Source organism: Mizuhopecten yessoensis, unplaced genomic scaffold (genome assembly GCF_002113885.1).
Source record: "Mizuhopecten yessoensis strain PY_sf001 unplaced genomic scaffold, ASM211388v2 scaffold4599, whole genome shotgun sequence".
NCBI lineage: Eukaryota > Metazoa > Mollusca > Bivalvia > Pectinida > Pectinidae > Mizuhopecten > Mizuhopecten yessoensis.
In genome coordinates, this window is record NW_018405627.1 from 1,414,566 (window position 1) to 1,432,759 (window position 18,194).

General features: G+C 35.9%; 1 protein-coding gene across 4 annotated transcripts in view; it reads right to left on the bottom strand.

The window, feature by feature from the left end:
* Positions 1-6: 6 nt before the first annotated feature.
* The window catches only part of LOC110449386 (ankyrin repeat and IBR domain-containing protein 1-like), a 39,832-nt gene continuing 21,644 nt past the window's right edge, over positions 7-18,194 (bottom strand). For 3 of the 4 annotated variants that reach the window (XM_021496239.1, XM_021496240.1, XM_021496238.1), the window contains exons 15-23: positions 17,026-17,112; positions 16,566-16,635; positions 15,798-15,940; positions 14,911-15,123; positions 13,617-13,779; positions 12,271-12,393; positions 10,767-10,887; positions 10,199-10,482; positions 7-9,058 (exon numbers count right to left, since the gene is read on the bottom strand). In XM_021496239.1, the coding sequence (XP_021351914.1) occupies positions 7,410-9,058; positions 10,199-10,482; positions 10,767-10,887; positions 12,271-12,393; positions 13,617-13,779; positions 14,911-15,123; positions 15,798-15,940; positions 16,566-16,635; positions 17,026-17,112 (2,853 nt within the window). In that variant the 3' untranslated portion in view covers positions 7-7,409. The remainder of the gene's footprint in view (positions 9,059-10,198; positions 10,483-10,766; positions 10,888-12,270; positions 12,394-13,616; positions 13,780-14,910; positions 15,124-15,797; positions 15,941-16,565; positions 16,636-17,025; positions 17,113-18,194) is intronic. The other variant, XR_002462846.1, reaches the window with a different exon arrangement.

Genomic DNA, 18,194 nt, shown 5'->3' on the forward strand with positions numbered 1-18,194 from the left:
TACAGTGTTATAACACTATCACATACTCAGGCTGCTTTACAGTGTTATAACACTATCACATACTCAGACTGCTATACAGTGTTATAACACTATCACATACTCAGGCTGACATACAGTGTTATAACACTATCACATACTCAGGCTGCCTACAGTGTATAACACTATTACATACTCAGGCTGCTTTACAGTGTTATAACACCATCACATACTCAGGCTGCTTTACAGTGTTATAACACCATCACATACCTTCAATTTGTAAATGTAATGTCACAAGGAACACCATGACATAAGGTTAAAGTTGACTATTCAGAATATGTAATTCAACATGTAATTCAACATACATTAGTTGAGCAAATGATCAAATGAATTTCAGTCACATGACTTTTGTATCCCCTGTCTTATCAACAAAACATACTTGTAAAGCCACTTGTTTGGTTGTGTTGATTGAATTTGTATGCAACTGTTTAAGTTAAAAAATTGTCCACTGTGATGCCTGCTTTTCTTACATCGAGTATAAACTACAGCAAAAAATATCCACATAGGAACATTGTATTTATCAATAGACTACCGAGAATATGAAGACTACATAACTATCACAACTGCCAAAAATGTCCAACAATTCCAAATACCCCTGCCCAATGAACATTTCCGCTCATAGGAGTTTGTCCATTTTCATGGTAATGTAATCTAGAAGTCTGTGATGCCATTTCATTATAATTCAATGACATCACGATAGGTTGTGGTGTAACACAAGTTCATATGCAAAATATATGACATGGGCGTCGTCACTGAATAACACATCAATCAAGTGAACAAATAAATTTCACAACGATACCAGGCAAATATAGCTTCAAACAATTGGGTCTAGCTTTATAATAATAATTTGATACAAATTATGTATAACGCAACATCCACAGACAGCTAATACATTCACAGTAACTCTAGTCACAGTGACTCATGTCCATAACATTCAAAATTCTGCCTTATTGTCAAAGATAATAATGAATCTGTGCTCATCCTTTCCAGGCTGTTTGTGAAACTTCCTTTCCACAGAGTTCGGCAAACATCTTTTTCAGAGAGTCCCGACTACTTTTTAAACAGATATTACTGTATTTACCTACAAAACCCTGTCCTAGTTCATATAAAAAAACTGAGTACTCCTGCACTTTCTGAGAAACAGCGATAACAAGAATTGTTAACGGACGGACCACGGACAAAGGGTGATTTTGAATAGCCCACCATCAGATGACGGTGGGCTAAAAAGTCCTCAAATTACTTTTTACTCAAGTCCCAATAATGCATTCCTAAACCTATGAAAAACAACTTCTGTTTCTTTAAGTTAAGTCAAAACTGGGGCCACGATCAGGTACAGAATATTTTTAATTACACCATTCTTCTTTGGGATATTCTATTACATTACTGAACTTAATCCAATATACAAGGTTGGCAGTTAATAAAATCAATCTTTATTATGATATCTACATTTACCTTTTTTGAGTGCATATGTATTATTATCCCGCCTCAGGCAAAAATCCTGTAGTCCTATTGGTTAAAAAGATGTCACATGATATCCAGTATATTTTCATATTAGGTCAGTAGAATCTCACATTAGGTGAGTATGAAAGAGTTATCGTTCTTTGCCCATAAGAGTCAACTTGTAACAAGATGGCGACCAAGCGGTTTGTGCAGACGACAGCCATTGAAATGTTAACAAAGCGGGTGAAAGTAAATGCTGACAACACTAACAAGGCTAATCAAAAGTCGGCGAGAATTTTAACGGAATATCTGACAGAAATGTGCCAAGATACCGCATTCGAGTCATTTGATGAGGTGAGACTTGCGGAAGTTCTTTGCCATTTTTATATGGACGTGCGTATTATTTTGCAGTTTTTTTTATCCAAAGGGCCTTCGACGGGATAAATTCGTTACACAGTTTGTTAGTGACCTAATACTGAAAAATAATGGGTCTAAAAGAAACTTGTATCGGGCGAGGCGACTCTGGATTAAAAAAGATGGAAGAATTTTGAAAAAGCAATGGTTTCATCTTGAAGACGGTTCATATTTCACCTATCTGGAGAACTTGTAATAACATGTGCCCACATTTAAAAGGTACAGAATAATCTACAAAGCTTTTATCACAGTGGAAATTGCAACTCACAAGGTATGCATTATGTACAATTTTGTCAGCATAAATACAATTGATGAAAGAAACTTGGCCTTTTGAGAGAACTTGAATCATACTGTGTATATGATTAACACTATTTTGTTCACCATTCAACCTCATACAGTACTACTTTGCTAACTTTTCAACCTCATGCAGTACTACTTTGCTAACTTTTCAACCTTATACGGTACTACTTTGCTAACTTTTCAACCTGAATCTATTGCTTCACACTATTGAATGCTAACGTTTCCCACAACCAAGTGACTCTGTTATATTAGTATTGATTCTTAAGTCTAGCTTTCTCATTGAAGAATGAATGATTTGATTCCAGAATTACTACCTATAAAATTGTTAAATTGTCATGCTTATCAAGCCATATATCATGTACATGTATTTAAAGTTTACTATATAGGTATGACATTTAAATTTTTTGATGTTATTACATCATAATCTAACACTAGGACGTTAGTTTTTTCTAATTCCTAGTAAAATTACATTTCTTTGAACTGTTACCTCACATTGCAATGTACTATAATTAGTAACATATGGACTGTTGTAAGTGTCCCTCATTCCCCCAACTTTTGTCTGAGAGACAGAAATAACACCCTTTCAAAGGACCTTTGGCCAGTTTATTAAATCTGTCTGAAATTGTAGCACTAATGTTGTTCATTTCTCTGCAATATTGGCCTCCCAACAATTTATTTTGATAAAAACTGGATTATATTTGATAATGTGATATTATCTTTATGGATAAAAAATGATCTTATATTAACTTCTATATTTTCTTGTACTGAAAAAAATTATGCTTTATAGCGCAGATGTGGTAATACTGTTTCGTTACAACAAACTAGTCATATTACTATACAGAATATAATCAAAGTGATTCTATATAGCACATTGAAGTATGGGTCCTAATTAAACAAATATTGTAATAAATATGTAAAAAATATCTTAAAACAGTTTCTCTGTATGGTAACACGAAAAAAAACACCCAAAAAACAGGACATGCCTATGATCCGATAGGCATTGAATATTGTTCCAAGTATGTTCTATTATGAATTTTTTAAAACTGTACGCAAAAGGAATTTTTCTTTATTTCTAAATGAACCACAGAAATTCTGACAAAAGGTCTGATTGTAGTAACTTTTCCAACTGAGGCTGATTTAGTAGTCGTTTTTCCCCCCTCTCAATAACTGAAACATGAAAGTTGTAACAAATTAATTTTAGTAACTTTCCAACTGAGGTTGATAAAGTATGTAAAACATTACAGTGCGATAACTGTAGTAACTAGAACAGTTAACTTGTTTCGTGGTATCAGCATGCTTATCACAGCTATTACTTATAAACAGACATTTCCACAAAATTTAGCATATGTAGCAAAATGCACTGAAGGATAAGCACACATATCCAAATGCTATGATATTTTTGCAAACATATCAACACATGTAAATACAGTTTGCATATATACCTAGAATATGAGTACATGCACTATCGTGTTTCACTTGCGATATCCCAATCTCTCCTTAGGTCAGATTCTATCACAAAGAACCCAAGCAGAGACTGCAATAAGCCCTAGGAGTCTGGTGTATCTTAAGAAATAAAAAGATGAAATGAAAACTTCGCTCTATCTTACTGTACCCTATATTGTATCAAGGATATTTATCCAGATTTGACACTCATCTGAAAAATAGCTGTTAAAAATATGATAAGGGTTTAACCATTGACTTATCACCAGTGCAATTAGGTTTATTACATAACGAAAACAGATTTATTAAGGGAATAATACCACAACACATAAGTTTAAAACTTCAAACAGTCAAGAATTTCCATGAATATTCACCTTTTGAATCGTCAGTAATGACGGTACTACAGGCAATTATAGAGCTTCATAAAAATAACCATTAACAGACGTACATTTACAGAAACTCTGAGACAGACATACACACGGGAAAATACATTATTTCCATTTAATTTACAGAAAGTTATCTCCCTTCATTACCGAGAGTTATCTCCCTTCATTACTGGGAGTTATCTCCCTTCCCAGCAATGCACTAGGGACATGGCTATTCTGTTGGCAAAAGGCAAAAACAACTGTATGACATATGACAAAGACCATGGTAACATATCATGATTACATATTCTATCATTGATTATCACATTACAGGACTATGTGAAGATCGCAGTCGAACCACCATCAATATGAAATAAGTTTGATGATAATTTGAGCTATCATTATACAATATTGCGTTTACAAGAAAAAAAAATCGAAGTTACATGTAACATAACGATTTAAAGAAAAGAAGACTTTGTCTCTCCAAGCTTAAAATCTAAAGAAATCCTTAAATTTTATCTCATACATTTGTCATAAAAATAGCTATAACTATAATCTAAACAAAAATTGAAAGAATTTTACAGGATTTTACAGGATTTTTTTTTTTCAAATTAAGCATTTGGCTGCAGGTAGTTCTGTTTCATAAAACAGACTTTTAACTAACATGTAAATATCTATGTCATCTATACATTTCTCATGGAACTGCTGAACTTTCACATAGTCCTGCACTGAAACAACAGCAATCCTATAGAAAATGAATGATTGAAGCATTTGAATTTCATAGCAGTAAATAAATATATTTCCACAGGAGAAAAAGAGTCAAGATTTCGAGAAGCCTCTTCACCAGTACAGGAAACAAATCATCAAAGATTTCCTCACAGGATGAGAATGAACTATATATTCATCAACCAAACCACACGTTTACCTGGAATTTGTCATTCCTGTATGTGATTCATAAATTGTATGTTAAAAACCTACTTGCGAACACATGCACAACAAAATCAAATAACCTTTTGTATTGATGCAGTTTTCAAAACCATCATAGGACTACACACAAATTGGTAAGAAATAAACAAAACAAATTTTTAACTTCATTTGAGTATTCAAAACAAACCTGCTCCCCCTGGAATATGATCATGAACATTGAAAGAAACATGTGGAAAGGTGATGGTAAAATTTACTGGCTTTGAAGTATGGACGCCACTCATGTGTCATCCTCAGAGGTTAGCCTAGTAAAGTGAATGATCAGTTTTGGTGCGGTGCCTTTTAAAGAAAGTTTCAAGGATGTGACCATTGTGTGATGCAGTTTTCAAGCTGCTACGGTGTTGACACATGCAAGTTGATTTCAGAGCTAATTCTAAATTGTTACGTTTTATATTGTTTTAGTGACTATATGATATGTATCATTGACAGAAGTTTCAATATGAAAATATAAACTTTAGATTGTTTATAGTGATGTTACAGCATGTTTATATTACATACAGGTTAATGAACATTCAATACAAAGATAATCTATAAGATTTGTATATTGTGCATTTTATCTTATTCATGTTTTCCTTTGAATCATCTAAATTTATAGTCATCAATATTTTCTACTGTGCAGCCATATGTATGTTTCATCATTATTGTTTTAAGGGAGAAGGCAAACTTTAAGTTTTATGTCTAATCCCTTTTGTATTTTTGCAAATAAAATATGTTTAAATCAAAATCAGTTTTGTTCTCACTGTAAACCATTCAAATAGCTTACTGTGCACCGGTACCTTCAATTTTGTCATGACATATTCCAGGGACAAAGAAAACCTAAGGGAGCGTAACCCCTTAAATTTCGAGGATGAAGATTATGGTATATAATGTACAATGATTCACTGCCTTTACATGTGCTTATGAATAAATTGCACCATATCTCAACATTGTTTCATCTTGTGTAGGCTGGGCTTTCGAGTCTTGATCAGATACAGCTTGTACATCTGTATGCACTACCTTTTTCAAAGTATTTTAAATGAAGAGTTAAAAAGCATTGATTGATTTAAATATGCAGTTCTCTAAAAAGAAATACACTAAGGATCAATATACTGAAAGTAAACCGTTTTTTCCCCCTAACAACAATGGAAAAATGGAAAATCCTTTCATGATAGCTTCAAGTTTAATACAGCTTAAAGCAGCAATATATTAGTACAAAATCATAGTGATTAATTTCAACATAATATCCACAAATCTTTTCTCAAAAACTAGACATATTTTTCATGTGATCCTTATATATTACACTGCTTTTAAAATGAAACAAAAAATAAAAAGTTAAATTTAAAAATGAACTACTGCATGATTTTTTCGTAATATCTTAAGAACTACAATCTGCAAGTAATGTACTTCAAACAAGCTGAAATTTGCTCACATATAAATTAAATTCTCCTCACATTTGGCACATTGCCAATCCTTGGCCCCACACTATTTCCAACACTCAAACAAACTACTTTCTGGCACCTTTTTTTAAAATGATTACAAGATTCTGCTTAATTAGAACTTATCTAATTAAACAAAATGTAATATTCAAAATAAAAAAAGAGTTAATAGTTACCAATTTGAATAAAATAATACATTGCAAACAAAATATGTCTGTTAAAAAAAATCCCCTTTCTACCTATTGCATCAGAAAACTATACCGCACTGGTTCTAATAATTGCCCAGCTACTTATTTGATCACAGAGGTAAATGAAGAATGGGGTACGCAATTATTGGAATGGAAACACTAATAGGGAACAATCATCGTCTATAAAAATACATCATTTTCCTGTTTCCTCCATCTTGATCCAAGTCTCTTAAGGAAAATCACAAAAGTTGATGATGAAATCAAGATCATTTCAGTGATTGAATCATCAAAGATGTATTCAATTGAGTGTGATGACAAGCTTCAAAAAGAAGCTGAGAAGCGATAGAATGGTGGAAGCCATGAGTACTATTTAAAAACAGTAAGGAAAGGACATTGTACAGTAAAATAATCACCAACACTGCAGCTTGACTATGGCAAGGAAGAAAATTTTTGGAGAATGGGATGAGTGATTATTCAACAGTTTTTGAAAATTTAGAAAACTGGTAAAAAAATTGTTTTACATATCAACATTTTATCTTAAACTGAGAGCAATGACATTTAATAGAATATGGGCAATTCTTAGAACCTATACGATAGACAGTTTTCCTATCATCCCATTGACAATGTTTTGTTCATAACCAATGATTTCTTATCATGTATATATATGTTACTGTATGAACATACAATACATCAGTTTTTAAGCTAGATTCAACCTTTTTCTTCCTAAAGAAAATTCAACTATCTCAGAATATTGCTTTGTTTCACCTGTGGAAAACAGTTATAAATATCAAGTATAAATATATAATATATTATATGTGTATAAAATTTCACACAAAGAATGAATCTGCATGTGAGCTATCATCCCCACTACCTCGTGTCCGACCCAAGTTTGCAGGCCCAGACTCCACAGTCAAGTCGAGCTCCACAACCGGTGTGGGACCCTCTGCAGCGGTGACCACATCGTCCACACCAAACACAGTTTCTATTCTCCGTGGACGACTCCGATGGCTTTGGGTCTGACTCGGACGTTGCTCTGAAGGACCAGCATCAAAGTCGCTTTGTCCGAGTCGGAAATCAATGAGTGTTTCCCGGGGACCTACTCTAGGTCTTTGGTGGTCTACATTGATTTCTGGTGTTTCCAAGTCAGTTACTTGCAATGGAGCACACGACCTATCTGGGGCTCCATCTTTACTTCCATTGGCACTTTGTATTTGTGAATTATACGTTATCTCTGTCGGTAGGAAGCCTTTGTCTGTATCTCTTGCTCGTGATGAGAACAGGCGAGGCTGGCTTGTTCCCGCCGTGTCATCATCAACATTGTCCATAAAGTGCTGTATTGATTCTTCCTTGTCCTCGTCTACTGTATTATGCACAAAGGATTGCGGTTGATATGTATCACAATTTTCAAATGGATCTGTCAGTGAGTCAGGGCTGTCCAGGTGTGTACCTACATACTGCTGTAGGGAGCTTGTGGGTAGGAGTTCATCCAAGTTGTCAAAGTCTAGCTCCAGAGGTCGTTCGGGAGTAGCACCAACCTCCTCTAGGGAAGAATCTGGGTTAGAATCCGTTGTATCAGTAATGTGGTCCTCGACCATCCGCTTCATCTCCGCAGAAATATGGACAAGGTTCTCCGCCATCTGAGAGAGGGACATTTCTCCAGGGTCATCAGACCCCGCGGAGCCTTTTGTGTGATCGTAAAGTGACGTGAGTACTTTTGTCTCTCCTTTTAGACTCGATGTTGAGGAGGTCATCTCCCACGACGGTGTGGATTCTTGACCTCTGACCCCTCCTGTGGGTTGACTTTGGTGTTTATTATTAGCACTTGTGGAGAAGTTTGCAGGATAGGCCCAGGACTGTTGTTGACTGGTCTGTAAACTGTCGGGGCTGACAAGAACAAAAACATTGTCCTCATCTTCACCTGGAGTGTTAGCCGCCAGTATTCCTCTCAGTGATGGCCTTTCCTGCTTTTGGTCCCGAAACAAACTCAAGTTTTTCCCTTGAAAGTCGCGTGTCTTATCTGCCTCGCCCGTGTTGATGTTGGACACAGACAAGTCCTTAATTATACCGAAGCAGCCTGGGGACTGATTGGGCTGCTGTTGTTGGTATGTGCTCGTGGGCGGGGATGGTGTGATCGGCGATTGACTCGACAGACCTGGAGTTGTATACAGAGCGGGTATCGTCCCAATACATTCACCAGGAGAATCCGACTCAGATGACAGTGTAGACAGAGAAGGGGGAGGGGCCCTACATCCAATGCTACAGTCATCATGGAGCAGGTCTTCCACACTCTTGTTTGGGACTCGACTAACCACTGTGGACGTGGTCTCATCAAAACGACCCTGACTCTTCCTACGACGGTGTTGGGAATAGGGAGACAGCAACTCCTGAGGGGTAGTGTGACGCGGTTGTTGTGGTGACACAGGGGCTGGTAGTGTGGCACTTTTGGGCAACATTAATTTGGCATCTGGAGACAAATCTGCGAAAGAAAGAAAGAAATCACTTCAAACAGAAACCCCAATAGAACGAAGATGTATATAACAAAAATCAAAATTCTTAGATTTCAGCACCTTTTAGAAAATACTTATACATGTACTTTGATTATCACTTTTAGCACCTCCTATTGAAATTTAAAAGTAAATCAATTGCATCTGTTACCTTTAAGAAAGAAAGAAAGGCAATCAAACACATATTTGAACTAAATAATGTTTGTAACAAGGTAAAGTACTGCAAGGCAATCCATAGTACCCCACCAGTCATGATTTTCTTTATTACCCAAGCGCCAGACAAACTTTCAAAGGTTGAGTTCAAAGGTTAAATTATAGGTCATAATGACCCGTTTTTCGTACTTGACATTCCTCCATCCAAAGACATACTTGTATACAAGATCTGGTTACTCTAGGTAAAATAGTACAGAAGATATGGCCCAGACAACATTTTAGGATGGACAGTCAGAATTCATAAATAAGGATACATCAAGACTTATCAATTTGCATAAGGAGCGATGGAAGTACTTCATATTCCTTGTTTAATAATGTCTCAATTATTATTTGTGATATTTTCATATCTTATATCATAACTGATCTTAATTAATGAAAAACTAATTAATAGATATACAAGCTTACATGTTCATCTGTATTTCAGGAGTACCTTTGAACAGGTAAGTATATCAGGTTGAAAACCAATTTTTGCCCCATATGTTTATTTTGTTAAAGGAGCCTGTTACATTATTTTGTTAACAGGATTCAAACCGCTTGATCCATAGGTTGCAATAAACAGTCTTCCATTAAGGCCATGTGAAATTTGTTTCATATTATTTTATTTTATTTTATGTGGAATAGAAACAATGTAAGACATTGAATTTTGTTATTTTGTTGCCAAAATATATGAAATGTGAACTTCAAATTGTGAAAACAATGTAAGCCGGTGATGCTGTCAAATGAATCTAAAAACTTAAAGACTACCATAAAAATACATTGGTGCAAAATTTCAATTCACTGCAGATGTGCTCAGGTCAGGGGGAGATTGTCGTCTTTGAAATGTGTCTTCTTTGAAGATTTCATAAGTTGAAACCCAGGTGACTGTGATAGAATTTCATGTTTACTGCTATAATACGTACCCGAAGGACTAATGGTTGACATTTCTAGCACTCTCTGTAGCTCAAAGTCTAGCTCCTCCATAGCAGTCATACTATTCAGTTTTCCTGGCTGTGATCCCTCATCCTTGGACCGTTTTGGCGACTTCCCCTTTTTATCTGTTGGTTGTTTACCGTTTGCCCTTGGAGACTTAGGCAGCAGGGTGATGTCGGGAAGGGTCTTGCTCTGTTTCTGTGGGGAAGGGAGGCCACTCTCGTCTCCAGGGATGGGGCTTCCTCCTTCCGCTGCTCCAGGGGAGTCCAGTAAGCTACAAATATGGATACTAGAACTTTTAAAATCTTCCCCTCTACATGGGGGGGGGGGGGGGGGGGGGGGNAAGGCACGATCTGACATTTTTCATATTGATATCATTAAAAATATTCAACACTTTAAAATTATTTTTTATACATAGTAAAGCCTTCTTAGCCCCTTTTGATTTACCCATGACATGGAACAACTATACAAATTATGCCAAGCCACCACTCACCCACGACCAGGTTTTCAGTACAGGACATGTACATTAATAAGAACATTTCAATAGTGCCATCTTACCTAGCTGTTGTAGAGGACAGGTCTGCGATGATACCCTGGTCTCGGAGGTACTGAAGACGGGACATCTCCAATGCCCTTAGGAGATCCATCTGTTCATCAAGTATAGCCTCCTGAACAGGCTCTGTAAACAATCATTATATTTAACACTAAGAGTGGTTTTCCCCAAGTATAAATATGCAAGACCACACACTTGTGTTTTTCTAACGAATCAGAAAGTACAAGGTTATTGAGAGGACAAATATATATACGTCCGCGCAATAAATGAGTGCTTTCTGATAGGTTAGAAAAACACAAGTGTGTGGTCTTGCGTTTATCACATTCCTTACGTATTTGGTAGAGATCGATACAAAGATTTTATAAACTTTGATATTTTTTTGCAAATACCGGGAACTTTTCATTTCGCCATGACAAGGGGATTCCCATACAAAGTAGTTCTGGCTAGTAGGTAAATACAACATCTTGTTTCACACATGTGTGATACAAACCGACAGAAAACATCAACAGAAAATTGTTGTATAACTATTGTAAGATTACATACAGGTATGTGATAATAAGGGGCATTATCTTCCTTGGATTAGACACAGATATTACTTATCTTAATATCTGAACATGGATAATAGTAAAACTTGGAAACAACTACCCCCATTGACTAATGGTGTTCAAAATTAATTTCAAGCCCTGCTTGAGAAGACACCCGATTGTCATACTCCCATAACATGAGAGGCCGCTGGTCGGCGTTTTTTCTATCGGATATGATTTTGCCGACTGCCACCTCACATTTCCGAAGCACTAATTCTTTGATGCAATTTCCGCCCGAAATCCGGGCGGAACAAAATCGGCTTGAAAAACTCACTTTAGTGGTTGACAGTTCATGACAACGATGTCTACTCCCGGTTTATATAATATAGATCTCATATGTATGTCACAGACACAAATATATATTATATTACGGAATAGAACACTCAAAATACATGTCCATGTCGTTGTAGCACATCTCTGACCTACATTTAAAACATGGCTTCCTGTACTAATACAAAATAGCAGAGGGGATTTCAAACGGAACGAAATGATACGGAGTTTGTTTGTATTCCACGTTTGAAACATTACATGTAATCCATTTTTGTATTAACCGGAAAAATCATTGCAAATGCTGTCTGCTTCGCTTCGAATGAGGAAAAACTCATTATTTATGTCTTTGACACGAAGTTATTCTCATATAATCATGGATTTATGGAAAGGAATATTTATTGGACCCTTTTGACCATTTAAATGTATGTAAAAACGATATACTCTTTCTTAATCCGAACTTTGAAAATGTGATCGTCAGCATCGGGAAAATCAGCTATGGGAAGTTAGAGGTTACGCGGCGCCTGTCAAAAGTTTTTCGCCGTGTAAAACCTCTAACATTGTTGGAGTACTGATTGTCAGTGATTGGTCAGTATAGGAGACAGCAGTGTATACAGGGGAGACACCTAAACCGGTGAATGGAAGACGGTTCAGTTACCTGAATGGTCTGTGTTCTCCACAGCAGCGGCACTCATACACTGGCGACTGCAGTACTGGTGCCATTCTCCTGTCCGCGGGTTCTTGGCCTCCAATTTGTTGCAACCTTCTCTAGCACATTTATCTGCAATCAACCAACATGTTTCAAGAGCCATATACTGAATCAATTTAATGTAATGTACTTATACATGAACTTCATTTAAGTCTCCTTTAATAATATTTAACAACTAGGGATAAGTTTGGAAGATATCTCAAACATAGCCACTTTGTTTTTTAATGGTTACAATTCATTGGATACAATTATGAGTTGTGAATTTGTCTATAATCTATTTGTAGAGGGATATTGCATATTTTCTATGTTATAAGTTGATCAGCATGTTTGTTATTTTATTGAATTACATAGTTCGAAACACATATCTTTACTCCCTCCATTGAAGACCGCTATGCATTGATATGCAATATCCTATTCTTTGGAAATAAGACCCGACTCAGTATAACATGCCACTATCAACATGTGTTGTCATTATATCGGCATGAAATCACCATGGGATTGAAGGACAGACATCAGACTAAAGTGATTCAAAACGTTATTTTGAATGGCTGGCATCCCTACAAAGTTTCAGGACTCCAACACACGAAAAGATGTCAATTAACAAGAGAAACAGGGATACATTTTCAGTGAAAATAACCACAAATTCACATTATATTCATAATATTTTAATGAGTCTCATACATGCTTCTATTTACAGATAGAATATCTACCCTTTTAAAGTTACTTTTGATCATGGTCACTCAGATATCTTCTTAATTATCAATTCAGCACATGGGTGACCCCTTGCTTCAGAAAACCATCATATGCACATGTTAGTACCAAGCAAACAAACTGGAGAACCCTCCTAATCCAGTTGTACCCGACTTGTTTCGTTGTCAGAGAGCCAACTTGCCTTATTGTCTCTTCGTTGTCTGTGAACCTACTCACCTTGTTGTCTCCTCGTTGTCTGTGAACCTACCCACCTGGTTGTCTCCTCGTTGTCTCTGAACCTACTCACCTGGTTGTCTCCTCGTTGTCTGTGAATCTACTCACCTGGTTGTCTCTGAATTGTCAGTGAACCTACTCACCTATATCTAGTTGTTGTCTCCTCGTTGTCTGTGAACCTCCTCACCTGGTTGTCTCCTCGTTGTCTGTGAACCTACTCACCTGGTTGTCTCCGCGTTGTCTGTGAATCTACTCACCTGGTTGCCTCTGAATTGTCAGTGAACCTACTCACCTATATCTAGTTGTTGTCTCCTCGTTGTCTGTGAACCTACTCACCTGGTTGTCTCTGAGTTGTCTGTGAACCTACTTACCTGGTTGTCTCTGAGTTGTCTGTGTATCGCTGTCCGAGTCATCACTGTCCGGCCAGTCTAGGACAGCCATCACGTTGGTATGGCGACCAGAAGCATCCTTTATCCAGGGATTGGCTGGGTCAACATCTTGTATCGAGGCTAGTATGGCCTTCCGCAATTCCTCCTTCAGAATACAATTGTTAAAATATCAACATCTGATAAAACATAGACACCAAACAACCTTAAACTTGTCCATATACCAGTACTGTTTTTTAAACTGTTCAAGGCTTAGATGGCTGAAACACCAGGCCCTCATTGTTCAAAGATTGGTTAGAGTCAACCAATATGTATAACAACTAAGTTCAGAAATTCTGATATCATTTCACTGCTATAGATTTGATGAGACAGATCAGATTGGTGTGTTCTGAGGGATAATTCTGGTTTGAAAGCCATTGTTTTTCAGTGGCAACAATTTGAACTTTTCACTAATGACTGGTAAACGTTCACCAACATTTGAGCAACTGGGTTAACCCCCCCTAACACACCTCTCACACATTTGCACATGTGAACTTTCTTGTGACCACACAAAGTCTCCTTATTGCTGAATATGATATTTGTATAAATACAGTTAACAGCATATGTGCTTGGTATCTTATAACTGGGGGTCCTTTTCAAATTAAATATAGTAACTCTTTACAGTTTGAATTAGATTCCTGAGAATTTTAAAATTAATGTTTGATATTTTATAACAGTAACAGAATGATCCTTACAGACCAAAATATAATTACAAATGAATATCTTCTCAACAAAACATCTTAAGCGCTTCCATTTCTTCAAACAGATAATTTAGACTGTGTTGAAGATAGTATTATAACATCTTAATCTAGGATGTCATTGAATTTATCATACTGTATTCCAGGACATTTGCCACCGGTCAAATTTTCCCCCTTCGGCAGTAAAATCCACTCTCGTCCAATATCAAATTTACCCTTTCCGTTATTACTATTTATATAATATGTTGTTTGCAAATGTTCGCTGTAATGATAAATTCCCCTCATTACAAACGTTGAAAAAAGGTGAAAATTGAACTGCAGTGAAAATGTCCCTATATACAGTAACATATGTGAACCGCCTTAGCAACGTCATAGGATGTCAAAACAGAGAGTACCATCAACTTAGAATTTAGTATAAGTGTATGTGTGCTATTTGGTAATATCAAAAGGCAATATTAAATATTTCAGTGGTTTAGAACTACAATACAAGGTCCCTCATCACAAATCGGCAGCATCCAGGACAGACATTGTAAACGACTTACATCCTCGTAGTCCATGCTGTATCTACGTCTCCTGTGTTTCCTGAGAGCGGGTGGCGTCTCCGGTGGTACCAGACCTTTGGATATGGCCACGATGAACTCGTGACGCTTCCTCTGGACTACATGAGCTTGTTCTATGATGCGTTTCCTGGGCGTCCTCAAATACAGCCTGTTGACCATCTGTGACAGAATCTCACCGCATTCCTCCAGCTCTGTCTGTTATAACAGAAACAAGGCACAGCGATCAAACACAGTTTTCTACAGCTTCATAAATACTACATTTCATTTCAAAATGTTATCATAGAAAGGCACAGCGATCAAACAGTTTTTCTATAGCTAGCTTCATAAATATTACATATCATTCCATCTGTGAAAACTTTGCAGGGTGAAAATATTACAATTACACTTAAGACTTTCGCGACTGAAATATTTTTCAATTGCAATTCAGCGTATTGAATTGTTTCTATACATAGTGATTTGACAACAGGAAATTTAAGCCAATATAAGGCATTTCCCATTCAAAATCTCTTTATAGTGAGGCCAAAAATATTTGTTTTAAATGTGTTTCCGGTTTCCCTACCGACCCTAGATTTTCATGCTTACCCTCAACTTTTTATTGGCATTTAGCGATAAACACTGTTAAAGTCAGAACTCCTGCTATATATATATTTTTTCAAGCAGAAACAGGAAACACACATATGGGTTTTTTTGGCCTGATTACCTGTTTAGAGTGAACACCTGTTTGCAATAATAATAACCTGTTTATGATGAACACCTGTAAATAACATTCCTCTATGATAAAGTCTTTACCTGTTTACAGTAAACAATTGTTCATGTTGACATTTCACAGTAACTGTGTTTACAATGAATTACCAGTTTGTAGTAATTACCTGCATAAATTCAAAAACCATCTTTTTGTAGCCTGGACCGTCCAGATAGTACCCGTAAGAGTAGGAACACTTGAGCACACGCCGAGCTTTCAGTAGCTGCTCCACAGCTTCCTCCACAAACTTGGTCTCTGCATTGGCTGTGGCTACACATCAACAGAAATCACATTTGCTTTTAACTCATTCATCCCTGATATGTCATAATGAACTATTCCTACCTTTGACTTGGAAGAGTTCAATTGTGTCTTCACTACTTCAGGGGTAAATGAGTTTAATTGTCGACATGGTTTTATGAATGAAACAAATCTGACTTTACACTGGATATTATAATAGAAGCAAAGATAATTGTCTATTTGCCAAAAAATGGAGGAAGCTTAATTATGATTGTATATATACCAAGCATCTAAAACCAACTTATATTTCCATCAAAGTTCACAATCTAAAAATACTATACTTTGTAAAACATACTCATAATGAAATCAAATTAGCAGCCTTCAGAATTGTCTCATGATTATCAAATAACGTTTAAAACAAGTTTGGCTTTAGAAAATTCCATTTCTTTGAGCCAAAAGGACTTGCTATGTTTTATTGTTACCTCTACAATACCAATACACGAAGCCAAAACTGTGTTTTTAATTGGGATTATAAAATTGGAGCGTTTGTGATCATTTTTAAACGTTTTTTTCCCTCTAAACACAGTCTAGGTAACTCATGCAACCTTTCTGTGAACTCCCAAAACAAACAAAACACGTTCTCCAACTCCTTTCTTACCAGGGTCTGTTACAGCCTCCGCCAATTTCATCATCTTCGTCTTAGTTGAACTGGTGAGAGGTTCTTCAAACTGTCGACAGAAACAAATAATTGTCATACCTGTAACACAGCGTATTAAATAATAACCAATCTAATTCAGGTCTTTATTATTGTAGTTTCATTCAAATAACTAGTTTTTTTTAGTTCATGGTTCTATTCAGATCAGCTGGGGACTTTTTTCAAGAACTGAAAAAAAAGGACAAGGCATTGAAAGTGTTATAACAGTAGAACTTATAAATTTAGGGTGAGCAGCTCAGAGTTTACAAAACTCTTAGCTCTTGAGTAAACATCGCAATCCGTTCTTAAAGAGAAGATTATATATATCTTGCTCAAGTGTCAAAGACATTTTTCGAAAGCTAAATTTCTGTTTTAATTATATTATGTAAACATTTCAAGTTTGAGAGACAAGTATGTGACTCACCTTGTAGCTGTTTTCGTGGTTCTTAAAACGAGTGTAATAATGGACAAATTTGTTGATTTCCTGCATTCTCTTGTTTTTTTCCTCCGCCTGTTAAACATGACAAGTCTTTCATTACCTGGTAGTTTACACAAACAACACATCTCAATACACTGATTGTCCACATCAACATTTGCTCTCATAATACATTTCATCTCAGTTAATATGAATTAAGTCAAACATATAAATCTTTTACTATGAAACTAGTGTGTTCTGTTTAAACTAAAAGACACAATTCTAAACTTTATTTTCCCAACAAACTCAATCTTCAGCATTCATAAAATCCACTAAAATACAAATGAATATTTTTTACAGAAAAAAAATCCATAAAATACAAAATGATACTTTTACTACGGACAAAAACATTCATCGAGCAAACCTAAATTCACTAGGTAGGTTCTAGAAAGTTTATTGAGGTCAACCAATATTTTAATAATGGGAGCAGATAAGAATCGCACAAAAACCTCCAAACATTTTAGTATGTAGGTAGCTACCATATTAACAAAGTGTTACTTTTATACACAAACAATATACATATTAAATGTGTCATAACATTTCAAGACCGACTGGTCCCTTTGTCCAGCTGTGATGTTGCGACACGGTTAATATGTACATTGTTTGTTATAAAGGAACACTTTGTTATTACATATTTCCAAACTGATGAATCTTACTGAAGATATTAGCTACATACATGTAATTAATTGATCCAAAGCTGCATTTGAGAAATACGTATATATACATATTTTTTAATTCTAGAAATATTTTGATCTAATTATTCTAACTAGAGTCCATGAGGCTTTGGATTTTCTTCAATTATTTCCCTCAGATATTGTCATGCATTGGGATACCTATCATACTCTGACTACTTTATTTGAGTATTTTCTGAAAGGGCTTCTGCTCAAAATTTTGAATAGGGCCAGTGGCTTTGGAATTGGGTAAAATGCATCATGGGAAGCTTTTGGAATTATATCCAAATAACGCAAATAAAAAAGTATTATCTTAAAGACTAAAAACAATTTTTTTTCATGATCAGAAAAAGCAACATTTTTAATTGCAAATGGGATAGAAATTTGACCCCAAAAGGCCAAAGAAAAAACTATTTTCATGTCATGTGTTGTCTACCAATATAACAA